Source organism: Hippoglossus stenolepis, chromosome 7 (assembly GCF_022539355.2).
Source record: "Hippoglossus stenolepis isolate QCI-W04-F060 chromosome 7, HSTE1.2, whole genome shotgun sequence".
NCBI classification, from domain to species: Eukaryota; Metazoa; Chordata; class Actinopteri; order Pleuronectiformes; family Pleuronectidae; genus Hippoglossus; species Hippoglossus stenolepis.
The window spans coordinates 17,817,316-17,836,213 of NC_061489.1; the positions used below are offsets into that span (position 1 = coordinate 17,817,316).

At 45.3% G+C, this 18,898-nt stretch overlaps 2 protein-coding genes across 2 annotated transcripts in view; one reads left to right on the top strand and one right to left on the bottom strand.

The window, feature by feature from the left end:
* mrpl11 (mitochondrial ribosomal protein L11) overlaps nucleotides 1-18,898 on the bottom strand; it is a 38,714-nt gene that overhangs the window by 4,111 nt on the left and 15,705 nt on the right. The window contains exon 3 of the mRNA XM_035162056.1: nucleotides 2,895-2,990. Within this exon, the coding sequence (XP_035017947.1) occupies nucleotides 2,895-2,990 (96 nt within the window). The remainder of the gene's footprint in view (nucleotides 1-2,894; nucleotides 2,991-18,898) is intronic.
* On the top strand, nucleotides 8,883-18,668 carry tmem265 (transmembrane protein 265). Its single transcript, XM_035162054.2, has 2 exons — nucleotides 8,883-9,553; nucleotides 12,365-18,668. Exon 2 carries the CDS (start codon nucleotides 12,367-12,369, stop codon nucleotides 13,429-13,431), a length of 1,065 nt encoding a protein of 354 aa, XP_035017945.1. The 5' UTR covers nucleotides 8,883-9,553; nucleotides 12,365-12,366; the 3' UTR covers nucleotides 13,432-18,668.

The window sequence follows — 18,898 nt, forward strand, 5'->3', positions numbered from 1 at the left end:
GCTGGTTGGCCAGTGGGCCTCACATGCTAATGACTGCAGCCAACGTTAGAACGAATGAAAACAGTGGTAAATGATTTTCACAGACTTTTCACTGCACTATTTTTTTATTATAGGAAAAAAAAAAAAAAAAGGAGACAACCTTCCAAACTCTGTCAATGTGAAATATTATTCTGCTGCAGCCTCTTGCACACTGCTTCATCATGCAGAGAAATCCACAGACTGACAGGCCTGTCGTATGTGGTAAACGTTATTATGTTTGAGCGCGGCTGTTTGAGGCCGTCACCATGCTGCCATGAATATAACTCTGGTGGAGAAATACTAGGTTTATCTATATGGTTTTTATCTAATAAACAGACTTGTCTACAAACAGCTGCTTATTTACACATCCAGGAGACACAAAGAAAAATTACAATTCATCCAATGTCAAATTTGTAATTTCCACTCCACCACCTCCTGAATGAAGTTAGCAGATAAAAGCTCTCCCTATTATTTACTGTGTGCTGTTTGGTGGTGGTCAGGCAGAATAAAGGGGTTTATAAGAGGGTTTTTTTATGCTGAATTAGAAACAATACTAGAAAGCGCATTGACAGGGAAACTCAACAGTGATATTCTGAGGTTTAGACTCAAAGCAATGAGCTGAAAGAAGCTAAAACTTAAAGTCACTTCATAAATCTCTGTGGGTTTGTCACGAAGAATGACTACAGTCCCATTACACACATAAAATACAGGTCATTTAAAAGATGATGGACAAAATAATGTGAAGACATAAAAAATGACTTTAACTTTGAAGTAACCTCGGCCATTTGCATGCCGTGTTTAGGTTATTTTGTCGACCCCCTGTGGGTTCAGCTGCTGCGCATCTGTTCTCCTGCCTGATTCGTTCGCCATTTTCATCCTCCCCTCAGGACCAAAATAAAAATAATCTCTTCAGCCTCACTGAGTTATTCTGACCCTTTTCTTTACAGTCAGATTCGTTCCCTCGCTGGACTTCCCCTTTAAAAAAAAATCTAAAATCAGACATGTAGATCCCATCAATAAATCATCGGAGGAAAGTTTACTGTGGATCATCTGTTATCTGTCACATAAATACAACAAAAACAACAAACAGCGAACAACAAACAGTAGCTGAGCAGAGAAGATACCACAGAGCAGGTGATTTGTCATCAGAGTTGTGTTATCTAACCGCAGTGACCTTTCGACAGAGGCAACAGAATTTTTCTCTATCTATGGAAAAGCTAAAGGTCCAGTGCGTTGCAGTGGTTTCCTCCACTTTTTTTTTACAAGATGAAACAAACAGCATATATTGCACCAGACTTTTTCCCGCAGGCAAAAACAAGATGGAGTTAAACTGAAAGAGTGAAAGCCCCTGGTCCCCAAAACATTTAAACACTAGTTCAGCATTTTGAGGAATATGCTTATCTGCTTTCAAGACTTACTGTACTGATGAGAGGCTTTTAGCTCAGTGCCATGAAATTCAAAACGCATATTCTTGTTTCCCCCCCGAGATGAACTGTAATAACTTCCCCCAGCTCCACTATCAGATAAAAAACTTTGGTGCATTTGATTTTGTACTTTTTCTACTTAATGTACGATGCTAAATAAATTAGCATTTAGCTGAGAGTCCCACTGTGACTGAGAACAGTCCACACACTGTATATAAAGATGGACGATGGGCATTTGGAGCCAGAGTCTGCACAGTAGCGATTGGGGAATCAAGCCGTTGTAGTGTGGTACAGTTGATACACACATTTGACCAATCACAAGTCAGTCTCAGTTGTCAATCATGATGTCTTTTGTTTTTATAGTATCAAATAACCAATAAAAACAAACCTACCGGGAAAATTACCACAGCACAAACATCTGTGTTACATGAACCACCCAAAATGACAGAAACCATTGTTTTGACGTGTTCTTTGACTTTTCAGTGTGGTCCATGTCCCAGCCATTATCTTAGGGAAGGCGGGACGTATGCAGGTGGCAATCGAGATGCTTTAGTTTCAGTTTATGGTAAAGCCTGACAGAGCCACTGGCTCTTTACTCCTGTTACATGTCTATTAGTGTGTGGATTAAACTGATGTGGAACATAATGTTAATTGGTGAGGTGGTAAAAGGCTGATTTCTAAACTGTGGATGGTGCCAGACGAGTTGTTTCCCATGTTTGTAGCATTTATACTTATCTAATTGAACTCCCTGCTCTGGATCCTTAACACACAGATATGAGAGTGGTATTGATCTCAAACTCAGAGCAAAAAAAGGAAAAGGTAGTCTTTCAGAAAAAGTTAAACTGTTCCTTTAAAACACGTTGAAAGGTGTTGTCGGATGTGCTCAAGGCTACAGACAAGCCTGAGGTGAAAGAGAAACATTTCAAGTCTAACATTAAACTTCATATACAGAGAATACACAGCACTGGTGTGTGCAGCCCTGAAAGGCACCAGCAGATGGCCCTGATAGGCAGCAGCGAGCAGGATATTTTATGTCAAAATAAATTCAAGCTTTTTAAAGGATTATCCTTCCCCCCCTTCCATCACAAACCTCATTACAACACACATGTATTTCACTTCTGACATAAAGAGGTGAGTTGGTGTGTCGAGTCAAAACGACGTGAGCTTGTGTGAAAAAACAACTACAAGCTAACAACACCTCTTTTCTGAGTAATTCACATCTCTCGCATGCACTTAATGCTTCTTGACTCCAAGTTCCTCTGGGTATTGCTTCATTAATGAATGCAAATGGAAAAGGCTTACTTCTGTGGTAGAGTATGAATAATGGAAGTGTTCTGGTAATGTTATGCAGCTAGTGGAATTAACCACAGTCGTGGGAGGGAGGGGTGCTAAGTGAAAAGGGTCAGGGGTGGGTTAGTGAGACCCACACCGAGCCGAGCCGCACACACGCACCTTCACATGGATCTTGACGGGGAGAGGGATGCCCTCCTTCAGCTCCTTGGTTTTCTCATTAAAGTCCTTGCAGAACTGTCCGATGGGGATTCCTTTCTGGAAAGGAGGATGGGGGAAACGTGAGAATATAGGCAAATAAACATGGAAGCTGTGAGAGCCACTTTAAAATATATGTTTGTGAGTCTGAGCTCACAAACATTCAGTCAAACGTCCCTCATGTCACACGGCTGGAATACAGATGCCTGAGCTGCTGTCAGTCCGTCACAGCTTCAGAGACGTCTAACTATTCACACATGAGTGGCTCAGGGAGCGGGAATGTGATGGTATATACCACATAACTTATATAAAAGAGAGGGTGTGTGAAAAAGTCATTTTTGCACTACATATTGTTGTTTTGCCCACACCGCATCTGTGTGTGTGTGCAGTGCTTTGTTGTTCCAGACAATGTGTGTGTTTGTGCGCGTGTTTGTGTGTGTGTGTGTGTGTGTCACTCGAGCTATGACTGAATGCATGTTGGTGCCCAGAGCCAGAGAAACCCAGTGATGAATGAGGCTCCCATTTTCCAGCTCCTGCGAGGCCAACCAGAGCGAGAGCAAAATGGATGGGTGACATTAAGTCAACACTCGGCCAACGCTGCTCCTTTGCACCATTCCTCTTTGCAGCTGAATTCAGTGGCAAAAAACTAATACAGAATCTAATTATTACTGTTGAAATTTAAGCTGACCTTCACCCGTCATCATTCCCAAAGGCAGCACACTGATTGAAATGTTCATTTCAGAAATGAGGGGGAGAAAAATAATTTTTATACACAGTTTAATGGACTCGTGAGCTTCCATAGCTCCACGTCAGTGCCTAGCTGAGCCCTCAGATTCTAATAATGGATCTGATGAAAAGTCAGTCATCCTGAGACCTTCGCCAATGACGGAGCGGGGAAGACATTTATTTGAACTTAACGGAGCAGGAAGTTCTCTGAACATCATCTCCACTAAAGGCTTCAAAAGCACCTGATGAATGCTAATCAGCCGCTCAATCTTCACAACCCCATCACTTCATTAGTGTCTAAAACGCGGCTCAATACCCGCTGGAATTTCCGAGCATCTCACGAACAAAATAATAAACTGATTGAAATTTCAACACACCACATGCGTCGAGGCAGGTTATTGTTTCAGAGCTGATGGGTGCTATTTGAATTACAATGCCGCACTAATGAAATGAAATGCAGTTACATCCCCGGAGCCCCTGCTAGGCTCTACCTTCCCTCCCCTCCGGTGCTTATTAATAGTAATCCTATGCCAACCGCAATACCCTCTACCCGTGCCTTTCCCTCCCTCCACCTCCCATAAAACAACATAGCAATGGTAAACATGCGAGGAGGGAGCACTGAAGGAAAGTCTAATTAAATTTGGATTAATGTAAAGGCTATGATGTTGGGTATGAGTCAAAGCAAAGCCTCAGGCTCTGCCTCACACATTCGGCTCCCATTCCTTTCCTTCTCTTCAGCGAATGGTGGATAATGATTTCTCCCACTGCCTCAGACGGCCCTTTCATGCCACACAATGTGAAAGGGCCAAGCTGACCAGCCAGAGATAATGCCTGATGCTTCTAAAATGTGCTTAAGGACAAAAAGCCAGACATTATACAGACAGAGGAGTGACTGTGTAAAGATAGAGAAAGCGACCTCACATGGCCTTTCCTTACACAACACTGCTTTAATGCTAAAAGGATTTGAGAAAACATGATGGAAGAATAAAGAGTGATGACAGAGAAAAGACCAGAGATACAACCCACTTGGGGACGGAAGCAGATTCTTCGCCAGGAGCTCTGCAAACAATTAAGTGTTCACCAGAGACAGGTAATCATATTTTAATTAAGCTTTTCTACAAGAGTCCGGGCATCTCATCCTCTGCAGATGACAGCATGAGCAAGTTTTATTTTGGCCTCTGGCTATTTGATGGTTTAACTACAAGTAATTGCGGCGATGGGGCCATGTTGGAAATTGCAATCACAGTCTGTAAATGTGGCAGAGAGGCTGGCATGCCATGAAAGCAATGTTCGAGGTTTGTTCCTCCAACCTCCCATGACATTTATCAGAGAGAGAGAGAGAGAGAGAACTAGAACAGTAACAATCATGGCTCGGCCAAATCGCTAACCCCGCTCACACTGCATCTGAGCATCTAATCATCCTCGAGTCCGAGCTGCTGGGTAAATCCTCTGTCTCCCACCATGACTGATTAGAGCCGGGCGCTCTCCAGTATAAAATGGCTGCAGCCCATCACCCAAAGCGGGGCCTTCGACGTCGGCCGTGAACGAGGAGATTCAGCCGCACATCTTTAACGACTTCGTCGATCCTGGGCATTGGGATTAAATGCTAATCTACGAAGATATTTCTCTGCGTCAAATCCAGCAGCGACAGTGGTGAGTAATTGCTATATGATCCATGGGAGATCAGCATGGCAGAGTCTTATTACTCATAATTATGAGAGCAATTAGGCATTCGCAATTAAAATCAGGAGAAATGTCCATTTGATTCAACCCTTCCACCATATTCTCTGCAGTCTTTTTTGACACTCCCTCTGTGCTAATGTGATTGGCCTTTCAGCTTCACTAACTCTTTTTAACAAGATGTAGCACTGGTGTGGCGGGATGGGTGTGTGTGTATGTAAGAGAGAGAGAGAGTGACTTGGGGAAGGGATGGGAAAGACGGAGACGAGCGAGGTGTATTAAAGTTGTCAGAATGTGGCCAGTGATCGTGGTCAGTATCTGAACGATGACAGCAGGTTTGTTTGACCGAGGTGAACGACGGGTGCGAAGAACAGAGGAGGCCGCAGGGGGTCCTCATGAATATGGGTGAGTGCGTGCAGATGTTTATGTATGACCACTTCGGCCTCATTTCAAATCTGACACGACCATCAGTTGAGGAGAGGATATCGGTGCATATTAAGCTGCGAGAGACTGCTGACAGCGAGGAAGTGTTCACCGCGTGTGGTCGCAGGTGTTTTTGCAACTGAGCGAGAAGATTGGGGAGAGGGGGGGGTAAATAAATAAGGGAGTGAGTGGGGGAAGAGGGGTGGAAGGAGATGAGAAAGAGAGGGAGAGTAGGTCAAGAGAAGTGCTGTGCTTATGGAAGTGTGGAAAACATGGAGATAAAGGACACAGACAAAGGATAAGGCCCTGGGGCAGGAGTCAGAATTAATTGCCCCTGGCACGCGAGGCCAGTGGATGAATTGCCCTGGGTGGTCGACACGCAAGAGGGCTGCGATACAGGGACAAAGGTGTACGACGGAGAGAGGCTGGTGGGGCGCGAGGTTAATTAAACTCTTTAGTGTGAAATACTCCCATTCATTACCTTCATTGCCTTGTTCATTTACTCCGCGCCGGTGTTGACATTTTATCACATTCAGCCCATTGTAGCGTCATGGAGCAGATTAGGTTTAACGTTGAACTCCTCGGTGGCAGAGGAGGTCCGAGGAGAGCGAGAGGCTGGAAAGCAGGTCAGTTTAGGTCTGACAGACACAGCAAACCGCACCAAGTACATTGAGTACATGCTGGACATGCGTTTTACTTGATTTTCCACCGTAGAATCAGTGGATTAGTCTTAAAAGTGGAAAAGGAAAACGATTTTCACCCCTGCTCTCCAGTGAACTGTGCCGGAGCCAATATGTAGCCCTGAATAAAAAGAACCAAGGAGCTGTGCTTAAACCAGCATGAGCGCACAACTGTCGCCAAATTCAGGGGAGTCATCTTTGAAACAACCGAAACAAGCCAAAATCTTTGCTTAAAATAAATCTTCACTTTTTGCAGCTGGGCACAAGAAGAGGAATTGACTGTTTGAGGGCACGGTGAGAGCAAAGCGACCAAGCAGGCGCTGGTGGAACAAAATGGATAGCACTGCGACAAAGCATCCCATTTCCAACTCCATTACGTCCCCCTCATAGTCCTGATAGTGTTGTGCTTTTTGGCACTTCACATGATTAATCACACGTGGAGCAGGCAGCAGAAACACAGGAGCCTGAACAGCAGGAAGCTGGAGCTCCTCACTGGAGACGACTGGGAAAAAAAAAAAGATTCACTGACAAGTGAAGAGGCCTGGAAAGAAAAGAGAATCAGGTGCAGAAACAGGTTTAACAAAGCCTGTGTTGTGTTTGTGCAGGATTCAGAGACGTAGCCGTGAATTTTGCACAAAAAAGGTTTAATTTAAATGGGAACTCCACCGATTTCACACATGAAAGTCTGCTTACAGGTGTCGGGGAGCACGACTGCATATGTAGGGGAAAAAAATAGCTTCATGTGGCTCCTGAGGGAGCTGCACAAAATCTGATAAACTACCTTGCGTGATGCCACTCGAGGCATCGCTTTGGTTTAAGAGTACATGTTTGTAAATGAAAAAGAAAAAAGAAAACTCCTGGGATGTGAAGCTACAAATAAGCAGACCTCTGCAGCCTGCTCATCGTCTCTGCTCGAGCAGACTGACTCGAGGCAACATTAACCGCTAATAGCATAAATAACGCCCAAGTCAAAGACCCAACTGCTGGCAGCTGAATCACATTGTGGGTAATGTAGGCATCAGGCGTCTGTGCGCGAGATAAAAGAAGACAATATCTCTGGTTCTGCTGCATTAATTTTAATTTCTTTTGGTCCACGAGACAATATTAAAATAATTCAATGCATAATCAGAAGAATTAATTCATGTCGTGCAGTGAGATGAGCCAGGAGGAAGAGGGTGAAGGGTCTGAGTTCTGCATTTTTGTGGAGATCAGCCTCAGGAATGATATAGAGCATGGCTCACTGTTTACGCCTTCAGCTTTCTTGGACAGACTGTAACCCCATGTGTTCTTCCAAACTTCCCCAATCACGTCTGAAGCGAAAAGTGATGACTGCACAGTACTGTGGACAGCCTGCCCGCCTGGCTGCCCCTCGCCTTCCTCTGCTATTGTCCCTGTTCCCCTTCTGTCCTTTTCCCTGCATCGCTCCCCCTCGCTCTCCACTCTGAAAGTGAGCCAGTGTGCAGAGTGACCTTCAACCACACCCACGGGGAACAGAAAAGAAGAATGAAGAAAATAGAAGGGGGAGATAGTAACAGGATTGGAGAGAGAATGGGATAAACATGAGGAAATGGGTGAAAGAAATGCAGCAGAAAGAAGAGGGGTGAAGAAGAAGAAAAAGAAACACGCTGAAGTGAGGAAAATGGAAAATCTTTCTTCTCTTGGAAGCCAGCGGAGCGCAGAGCTGAATCTGACAAGAAAGATGACTCTCCATCCCCTTTCTCACCACTCTGATTAAACCTCTTACTTTAAAATGAACCCGGCACACAGAGCCACAGAAACGAGGGAGTTGAGGACTTTGAGCCTCTCAAAGGTGCAGAAATGCCGACAGATTCACTTGAAGAAGCAGGACCTTGGGGACAAGGTGATGCTGTGAAATCCCCCCCCCCCCAAAAAACTGCATCTGTGGCCGACAAAGTGACAGAAATTGAATTCTCTGATGAGGCGAGCAGCCGGCTCTTTTTAAAAAACGGTTTCCAAAAAGATTTGTTTTCAGGCAGATCTGTCTGAGGAAATTCCCACTGCTTCTGTGCATTCAGCCAACTGTAATGAGTTAATCTCACACAGAGGGACGGTCTCCTTGTGTGAGTAAGACAGTAAGTAGACAGAAGGAGGACTAATTAAAGTTGTAACATCTGCCTTCTGAGCACTAAATGTGTCGACAGGCTCCAAGCATCTTTCGCTCCACTTCCCCCGCTCTTGTTGCAGGCGAGGAGGGGGGTAAATAAGGTACCTGCCCCGCTCCCAAACAATGCCATTAATCTTCTGCAAGTGGCATCATCATGATTACCATAACCAATGAGTATACTGTAGCTGGGTGCTCTGAAATATTCATAGCATCTTCTTCCAGCTTAACTTCCACAGCTGATGGTGGAGGAGAGGGGGAGGAGGAGGAGAAGGAGGAGGAGGAGGAGGAAGGGAGGAACAGAGGAGGGTGGGAGGTCTGGAGTGGAGCACGTAGCCTGCTTACAAATTAACACCACAAGCCAACTCGGACAGCATGAGTGAGTTTGTGCTCCTCGTCCTCCGCCTCCTCCTGCTGCGCCGCGCTGCCCCCTCGCTCCTCCTGTGCCGTCTCCCCGGTCTGCGGGCGCCGCTTTAACGATTCCGCGACGCCGCACCTGCTCCACTTTGGACGGACTTCCGCGCAACAGCCGGAGCCCGAGCGAGGAGCAGCGGCATCGGCATCAGCCCTGCACGGTGTCAAACCCCCAACCACCACCACCCCCACCCCCCCGACACTGCGGGAGGCGACAGATCCAGAGTCGGATCCACGTCTTGCCTCTGCATTACGCACGGATCTCGAGACCCCAGCCGCGCCAGATCTGCAAATCTTATTGAGTCCGAGTCGTTTTCGTTGTTTCCTCCAAACTCGTGTCTGCTCGCCGAGGCAGCGGCGATGACTTTCTCCTCTTGCAGCCGCACGACGAGCCTCCTCCTGGAGCCCGACTCCACACGAACACCCGGACTGTAGGAGCGAGACTTTTATCACCGAGCGCCGGCTCATCAGCGACCATAAAGGGGAGACTTTATTGGTCAGAGACGGCGCTTAAAACACTACACTCGCTGTAAATCAAGTCAGGAGCATCAAGCCCAAGTGCAAGACGAATGGTTCGGGTAACTAAATCTTCACTTTACTACCGACTGCATGCACGGATAAGACCCTCCACATATACCTGCTGGTATGGTCTGATGGGGCGGTTATGAAACAGGTGTTGCAGGGAGAGAGAGATTGTTAAATTGTCCAGGGGACGTCGCAGCACAGCGCTGCATGCTGGGCCAGCTGATGATAACCACATTTCAAGTAAACAAACAAAAGCCATAACTCCAAAAAAACACCACCACCCTGATAAATCAACAGATGTTTCAGTCATGAGGCTTTAACTCTGGAGAGGGGATTTTATCCAGCAGCATAATCAGGGGTTATACACACTGCCTGCATGCTTCCACCTCCATTAATTAATGACTTGATGGCAGGGATGTTGTCCTGATGCCCTTGGGTGCTCTCCGTGTGCCACCACCTGTGAACACCCGTGAGAGATGTGGGGTTCGATGGGCTGTGCAGCTCATGTGAGGTGTGTTTATGGAGATGAAGTGGGTGTAGATGGATTAATTCCTGCGCTGCATGGAATTCTGTCCGCCTGGAAATCACCCACTATTAATAGAAAACAAAAGCAAGCGCTGAAAAAACCCCCAGGCTTGGCTCCATCTCATTGCTGCACAGAGCTTTTTTATTTTCTAGATGAATGCTGGGACACTGTATGGAGGGGGGGGAAGCCATGTGCACAAGTGACACACATGAAAGAGAAGAGGTGATTTTTTTTTTTTTTGTGGGAAAATGGTTTTCATCGCAAAACTGAGCAAAGACCGTAAAAACGAGAGCAAATCTTCCACCTGGACGCTATCACATGCCATTACTCACGCTCTTGGTGAAATGGGTTGTCTCACCTTGTCAACAGCGGTGTCACTTCCCAGAAAGGGGAGTGATGAATCTGGTCATTATTGGCGAGCTGAGTGGACGGACAGGCTGTCATCCCAGGTCCCTCACTCAGAGCAGAATAAATTACACGGCGCTGACAGGGGAGTCACAACAAGAACACAGGGTGACAGGGAGATTTCCAGGAGCAACATTCAAGGCGCAGGTGGAAAGACTTAAGAGGCCAGACCTCTTTGAGAAAAACACCAGCTGCAACAGGGGCTGAAAACTTATCCACCCCCTCCCTCTCTTCATCCCATCAGAGCGTGTTTTTTTATTTTACATAGACAGAAGAAAAAATCTCATTTTGATTCCAATATCCCTCTAAATCTGGTGAAATTCACTCAGTTTTTCAGGCAATGATCATCAAGTTGCAGTGTGGGGGTAAGACAAAGGGCTTCACAGGCATCGGATATTACGAATGCTGGCATGATCCACGCCTGTCCTCCCACCATGCCTCCGAGCAGATTAATCAGTCGAGATCATTCCTTTCTTCATCTCTTTTAATCATCTGTTTCAGAACAAACTCTAATGTCGGGGATATTTCAATCCTCAGGGCGATGAATGCATCAGGGTTCACCCAGGCCACGCTAGCTCATGAGATGCATGCCTTTTCTATAAGTGGGTGGAAGTCACATTCTATCTGCATCTCAGCCTTTTCCTCTTCATCACTTTCACCACCCCCCCTTCTCCCTCAGAGCTTATTTATGAACTATTACCATCATACAGTAACACTTTATCAGGCATGTAGACAGCCAAAAGGCCTATTAATCTTTCACACGCTGTCTTATGCTCCTTCTCCTTCTCCACACACACATGCACAATCTCCAAACCTCTCCTTTTTTTACACACTGGAGTCCCTAGGCCCTCTTCAGTGATTCAGTCAGCACCGAGGAGATGGCAGGGCTCCTGTTAGTCTTACAGTGAGGGGAGCGATGTGTCTTCCATCGGCGAGGCATCAATACACATTTTTCAGTGGCGGACTTCTCTCAGAGGCCGCAATCATGCTCACAATCTCCCGCTCGATCATGCTCAACTGTTGCCGTTACGACACATCTGAAACGGTAATGATTTTATATTATAATGCCATTGATCCTGTTGAGAGGTTGACACCCTGAGTGTTGCCGAGCAGATAAACAGACAAGTCCACGGGCTCCGAGCTGTGATTTTCAGTTAAATACAACAAACAGGTGTTGGCTCGATTACACTGTCAAGTCAATGATAGTTTTCCATGCTGAGATCAATACTGAGGTTTTACTGTCCACGGCCGAGATATGAGCCGCAACATTAGGAATAGGAAGAGGGGGGAGTCCAGAACTGAGGCACATTAGCATTGCCTGCATGCACTCAACCAGAGCGTGTACACAGACACACAAGACAAATGCATTTCTATACAAATAGCAAGTTATCAATATTCATCTGAACTGAGAGATGATTAAAGGCTGCAGCACAGTATGAGAATAAACAGGGCGGACTATGGAGGCAAAGAAAAGGCTTTGACAGGGCACCTTGCTGCGTCTGAACACAATTAATTAATAATGGATAAGCCGAGTACAAAAAAGAGCGGAGCAAACAACAGTGAACAGAGAAAAGTAACAGGGGAGAAGTTGGGAAAGCCTCCGAATCAAAAAGGAGTAATGTTGGGAGGTTCGCAGAGAAAATACGACTATTTAATTCAAAGAGCTGCAGAGAGAAAAAAAACAAACAATTTGACAGGATTTTCAGCTTAAGCATCGGGGTAGATGAAGCTTTGGTCAAGGACAAAGGGTGCTTACTCTGCAGCCTGTGCCTCCAACCACAGCAACAAGCAAACTATTTTACATGTACATGTTCTTATCTTGTGTCAGTTTACGGGGGACAGATGGCCGCGTGTGGAGCGATGTGAGCAGAGTTTGAATTCCGTTGATGTAACAGATTTCCCACTGTGCATCTGTGCGTGTGTCTCTTTACAGGCATGGTGCCCACGCCCCAGGTGTGCGTATCAACCCTGGTCACGGTGAGCACGATGGCGGTGGTCGACCTCTACCTATTGGAGCAGAGCATGCTGGGCACTCACGGTCTTCCAGGACCAAGTGTCTGGCAGTGTGCGACGGTGTTGCTAGGAGATGTGGGCTTCCTGCTGGCGCTGCGCTTCGTGTCAGCCGGTGTGGTGTCAGAGGTGCGGTCGCCACGGCGGGGTTTTGCCAACGCCCTATGGTTCCTCTTCCTGTCCCTGCTCCAGCTCAAGCTCTTCTTCGTCTGCCATAACTACAGACAGGAACGTCGGCCGCCCGACCCGCTGGCCAGGAAGACCCTGACACTGCTGCTGTCCATCTGCCTGCCCTCCTTGTTCCTAATCCTGACTGGAGCTGACCACATGACCCCTCAGCGCAGGAAGCAGGAGGTGCGGGGTCGGCTGTTGTGGGTGGTCGTGGACCTGCTGGACATACTGGACCTGCAGGCAGGGCTGTGGGAAGTCCAAGGAGGGGTCTCGGCGGGGCCTGGAGGGGTTGTTGAACAGCAGCTGCCAATCTGGGCCGAGGGTCTGGTCTTCTTTTACTGCTACGCCCTCCTCCTGCTGCTGCCGTGCGTGGCCCTCACAGAGCTTGGGGCCACCGGTCTGCCAGGACAGAGGGGGCCCCGTAAGGAGGCTTTGTACCCTTGGCTCAGCTTGGTCACCATCAATATCTTCACCCTGGCTCTGAGGGGCACAGGCATGCTGTGGTACCGGGACCCCCGTGTGTCCACTGTGTTCCTGGGGAAGAACCTGCTGGCTCTGGCTGTGAAGCTGAGCTCAGCCTGGGAGAAACACAAGCAGGAGCGAGCTGCTGCGGGAGCTGGGACTGTGGCTGGAGCGGAACCAGGAGAATCAACCCTGCCAACCCAGAGCTTGGAGCAGGGAGAGGGCGAGGCTCAGGGGAAAGCTCCTCCTTCTCATTACCACTCACTGTCTCGCTCCCAAAGCCACACACTCTCCCACGTCAGCCTGGAGCCTGCAGAGACGCCCTTAGGACCCTCTTTCATCTCCCATGAACTCTAGAGAGTCTCCATCTCTCTGAACATGCATGCATGCAAAAAAGCATGTAGGCACACCCACACTCAACACTCAGACCAGCCAGTATCACGTCCAAACAGATAACTTGTATTGAATATCAGTACAACAGTGATGGGTTTAATGCCGAGCTGTGGAAATGCATTTGGCAAGCTCAGCTTTCTGCACATTTTGTTGTGCTAAGAAAAACTCAAAATGCATTGCTGTGATTTGTGGGTGTGTATTTTTAAATTGAACACTGTGAACACATCTATGCGAGTGTAAAGAATATTCCAGAAACGTAAACTGGAGTCTGGCAGTGTTTATTCTTGTTTATTCTGGGCACAGCTGCCTCAACTCAACTGCCACAATTTTTCTGAACTCTGTCCTTCACACACACCAACTTAAAGTTAAAGTTTGACTTGTTTTGAGTTGTGCGTGTGTATATATACAAGTTAAATTTCATGCAAAGATATCTGATACCACTGCGAATTCCGACTGTGTAGGGGTGTGGAACACTCCTCTCTGTGGTTCACTCATTAGTTTCTGTTAATGTGGTCTGAGGGAAAAATTAGATCAGCACTTCTGCCATAAGATGCCAAAAAAAAACGCCTGTGACCTTTTAGTGTACATTTTATCTTTGACACTTTACAGGGAACTTTCACAGGAGAAAAAGGAGGAGGGATGATTTTTTTCTTCCTTCAGGACCACAGAGTCATGATTTAAAAGCCATCCAAGCAGTAAAAGTCGCTCTGCACGGTGATCCAATATTTCAACGCAACTCAATGGTTTCAAACCTCTTTGGTGACCCTTTAAATCAAAGTCTTTGTGACCCTGATTGATGTACATTCTTATATTTAGTTTTTAATTTGAATACATTTTAGAGGCTGGACGATGTTAAATTATATACTTTTTCCACAACATCCTAATGCAAAGGAGAATCAGGGGACAGACGAGAAAGATATTTTTTTCATATTCTCATGACCTCCATGATTTATCTTGCAACTCCTTTAAGGGCCCCTGCTTCAAGGTTGTGCACCGCATCTGCAGTGGTGTCAGATTTTCTTTCCAACCCAAGGTAACGCGCTGATTTCACTGTTAGTTCATCCTGTCTGGCTGAGAATGTTAATCAGAGGAATCAGACACTGTGGTGTTTGGTTGGAGTGAAAACCTGCAGACTCATGAGCCTCATGTTCGACCGTCCCTGCTGAACTGTGTTTCTGGTCTCCTGATATGTTTTCCGTTGATTTAAATGCAGAGTTTGAACATCAGTTAATTGGCTAAATTTTTTCCGATTTCAGATGCGTTCGCCGTCCTCGCATATATTTCCGAGCTGTTAAAACCATCTAATAGACATTTTAACACAACTTAATGTGCATATGTCAAGATTACATTATAAAAGACACTGTTTCCATAAATGATATATGTTACTGGTAGGGCTGGATGATTTGCAATAAGCATTTTTGCATCATATAAAACAAACTCCAGGTCTATTTTACTGCACTGTTTGCAAAGACAGAACACCAGTGTAAGTAATCCCTTTACTGTTTGACAACACATTCTGAATTCATGTTTTGCCGTCTTTTGTCGTCTGTACCTTTCAGAGACGTCTCTTTGGGAAAGCGGCCTGTCCTTCCATTCAACTCTGTTTTTCACTTTAGATGAAATAATTAACTTTTTAATCCCACATGAATAACGGACGGAGCCTTTCATTCACAAATGTGTTATTTGGATGTTGAAGTATTTGGCCGTCGTGGGATTATGGGTTCGAGCCGCAGGTGTAGTGGATGTTCAGTTCAGTCAAGTGCCTTGTTTCCTCATGGAGCTACGAGCCTCGAGGTTGTCAAAGAGGCGCACGTATTACGTGTACCATGCGGAACTTGGACATATGCCATGTGTATACTGTGAAGTTACTCCACAGCTGTTGTCAGCTACACCTCCAGGACAGAGTGCAAACTAATAAAGTGTTTCATACTCGCCGAGTGTTGACAGTTCATTGGCTATTATGTAGGAGCGTTATTGGCAGCCTGTCGCCCACACGCACGGGGAAAAACATGAGGAGTCAGTTCATATTATTCAAGGCCAAGAGACAAATAACTGCCTGTTACTTGCAGAACTTTCTTCATATTAAAGTCAATCAGCTTCCCATCTGCAGCCACAGAAAATTGCATGTTTCTCCTCACACTCAACTGGTGAAGTGAATGGAAGCTACACACACATTAAGCAGAGAAGCGTGCTCTTGGCTTCACAGAGTGGCACGCTGACGAAAGGCCTTCATTCGTCACAATTATGCCAGCTGCCCCATCAGCCCAGATCCTCTCGTCGTAATCCTTGAGTGTGCCGTCGTGCTGTCTATCTTTAATGCAGAGAGAGAGAGAGAGAGAGAGAGAGAGCTTGATGTGATGGAGTGTGCATGTCAAGAGTTGTAGTAAGCATGTGAGATGCTTTTCAGAGGGAACTGGCTCTTTGCTCACAGCGGCCGCGAATGCACCCGTCGGCCTCTCCTCTGAATTTAATGGTTCTATTAATTGAAATTGAGGCTATTTGTCAACATGCAAGCACTTATTCTCACCGCTTTATGCTTGATTTACAAACTGTATTTACAAGATGTATTAAGACTAATGTACACACTCAGCCCCAAGAACAACTTTATTTAAAGTTTCAGTGGGGAATTTCTCTCCGGTTCAGAGAGACTTTTAAGGGAAAAAAAACCCACAGAGGGATAACCAGTGTAGTAGGCAGCATCCAAACCTTGGTTTCCCTCTTTCTTTCTTTCATCTCCTCCTCCGTCGCGCACTCTACATTTCAAACACACGCATTCTGGATGCACTCTCTGTTGGGCAACATCTCATATTTCTATAAGACTAAAAGCAGTGACTGCATAAGCAGCAGCCTCCGTAAATGACTACCTGCTAGAATTTGTTACACCTGTTAAACTCTAGATACAATGCTCAGCATTTTCCTTCAGCTCCCACCAACTGGCATAACCTCGTGAGGCAAAGTGCAGAAGCCACTTTTCTCCATTTTCTTCTCCTTTTTCGCCACCCTAGCCGGTGCTCTCTATTCCTCCCCTTTGTTCGCATGTGCTAATTTCACTCATATTCTCGAGTACCAAAGATGTCGGTTTTCCTTTTTTGTTTCTCGTTCCTCCTTTTATTCTTCTCGTTTGTTTAAATTTGCCCTGCAGCCGACAGGCAGCCTACCTCTCTGCACTTCCTCTGTCAAGGGTGGTTAGTCAGAAACGAGAAAAAAAACTGAGGAGAGGTTGGCTAAGATTAAAGGGCCGGGCCACTGCCTAAAGCAGAGCGGCTGCCGTGCCGACTGCCATTTATTTACCGTTTGTGACAACGTGTGCTCAATGGTGCACGAGAGTCTAGAGAGAGAAACGCACATGACACGCTGCCCTGACAACAATGACATCCTAAACAGTCCAAAAACCTTTAGACAAACATATGGCTTTGCTTCGCTTGGTTGAGCTCTTGGTTACGACCCATCTCAACTCATTACCCACGATGCGGCGACAGCTACGGTACAAGCTCACACCCACCTAGTCTGGCAGCAAGAGCCACATTTAGCAGACAGATGTCTAAATCATTCATCATAGCACACACCATCAGTACCACAGCGTTCGGAGAGAACTTCAAAGTATATTCTATGAGAAAGAAATGATGCAAAAGAATGTGGGGCTCTTATGATATGCAATGCAATACTGGAGGAAAATGCTAACTAATACTGGTCTCACATGTCGCGGCTGTACCTGCTGCTGAAATTTAATGAAATAGAACAGAACCAGGGTTGAATCGTTTTAGTTAATTAACAGACACAAAGGCTGCTGCTGATTCCGGCTCATCATACTGTATCTGAGGATGTGCTGCTTTTCTCCGTTATATTTCCATTGTGAAGACAAAAGAGGTGAGAAGTATTTAAGTATCAATTTTACCAAGTACAAATATTAATACCACAGTGCAGAAACAAGATATGAAAAATAGTTCATTATAGATTAACAAACATTACATTATATTCATTGATGCATTAATAAGTAAAGACTCTTGTTGCAGCAGGTAAAAGCAATTTGGATGTTGCTGGTAGATTAAACCTGATGATAAATAATCATTTGTTGATATATAATAAGGTACATATAGTGTTATTAATCAGAATATGCAAAATAACTGTAGCTGTCAAATAGAAATGGTGGAATAAAAACACTAAATATCCCTCTGAAGTGTGGTGAAAAAGAAATAAATAGAAACATAAAATGGATTTACTCAAATAAAGCACACATACCTCAAAAATACACTAAGAGTACTCATGAGTGCAAAGTGAATGAATTTATATGCACTCTCCAAGTCAGCCAACCACTCAAAGCACTTTACATTGCATGTCTCGTTCAAGCATTCAATTACACATAATCATGCACACAATGGTAACGCAGCAGCACCAGTGTCTTGCTGCTGAAGGAGCTGGGATATAATCAAGGAATGTTCTGATCATTTGACAACTACCACCCGAGTGTGAGTGGGTTGACAATTGTTACCTGCAGCCTGTGACCAGTGTACATTTCTCTCTATACTTAAGTAGAAGGTGATGAATTTAAAAACAGTTAAGACTATAAAATATGGAGACTGAAAGGACAAACTGCAAGAAAACAGTTCCTAAGGACAGAAACATAAAACTGACAGGGATGTTGAAACTGCAAGTGAGAAAAATCTAAACCAATGACATTAAAAGTCATTTCAATAGTAGTCTTGCATTCATAAATTAAACAGAAACAGAATATCTGGGCAGGACAGAGCCAGGAACATATGTTGCAAGGTGAATTGGACCATATGAAGAAAGACAGGCAGGAACGAACACACTGCACTTGTTGAAGTTGGTGAAGAAACCACTATTCTTAGTTTGCATGTCTAGAGCTGTCACACATTTCACATTCTTCCAAAATGATCAGATTCTAACCATAGCCTCTTTGGGAAGGAGGCAGAATGGTGAATTTCTGAATATCGCAACAGCAGCATTTTTTTGGGGGGGTGAGAGAACACTGCAAAAATACCACATACCCTCTAACATACCAGCCCTCATGTCACTCCGACTAGTTTTACTTGATATGAGAGACACGGAGGATTGATTAAATATTCATGACTGCTATTGTTTGGAGTTTTTATGTACAACTATTGATAGCTGTGATCAAAATGTGTCTTCTGTTTGTCAAGATTAAAAAAATTTCTATAAAAGATGTTTTTGCACATGAAGTTACAGGTGTACAGTGTCTTCTGTCATGTAAAATTAAGTCGAAAAAGTTCCTGTGGCACTAAAGGCTACAGATTTGCCAATGGGCAAAAACTCAATGACCTCTAGAGTCGAGGGCTGAGTGACAGAGCGAGTTTCTTTCTGCATCGGTGGCCTCCAGTGTAGCTGAAGGAAGGCAGATTTAGCTGAGCCTTAAATGTGATCAGTAAAAATCAAAAAATCAATTATACAT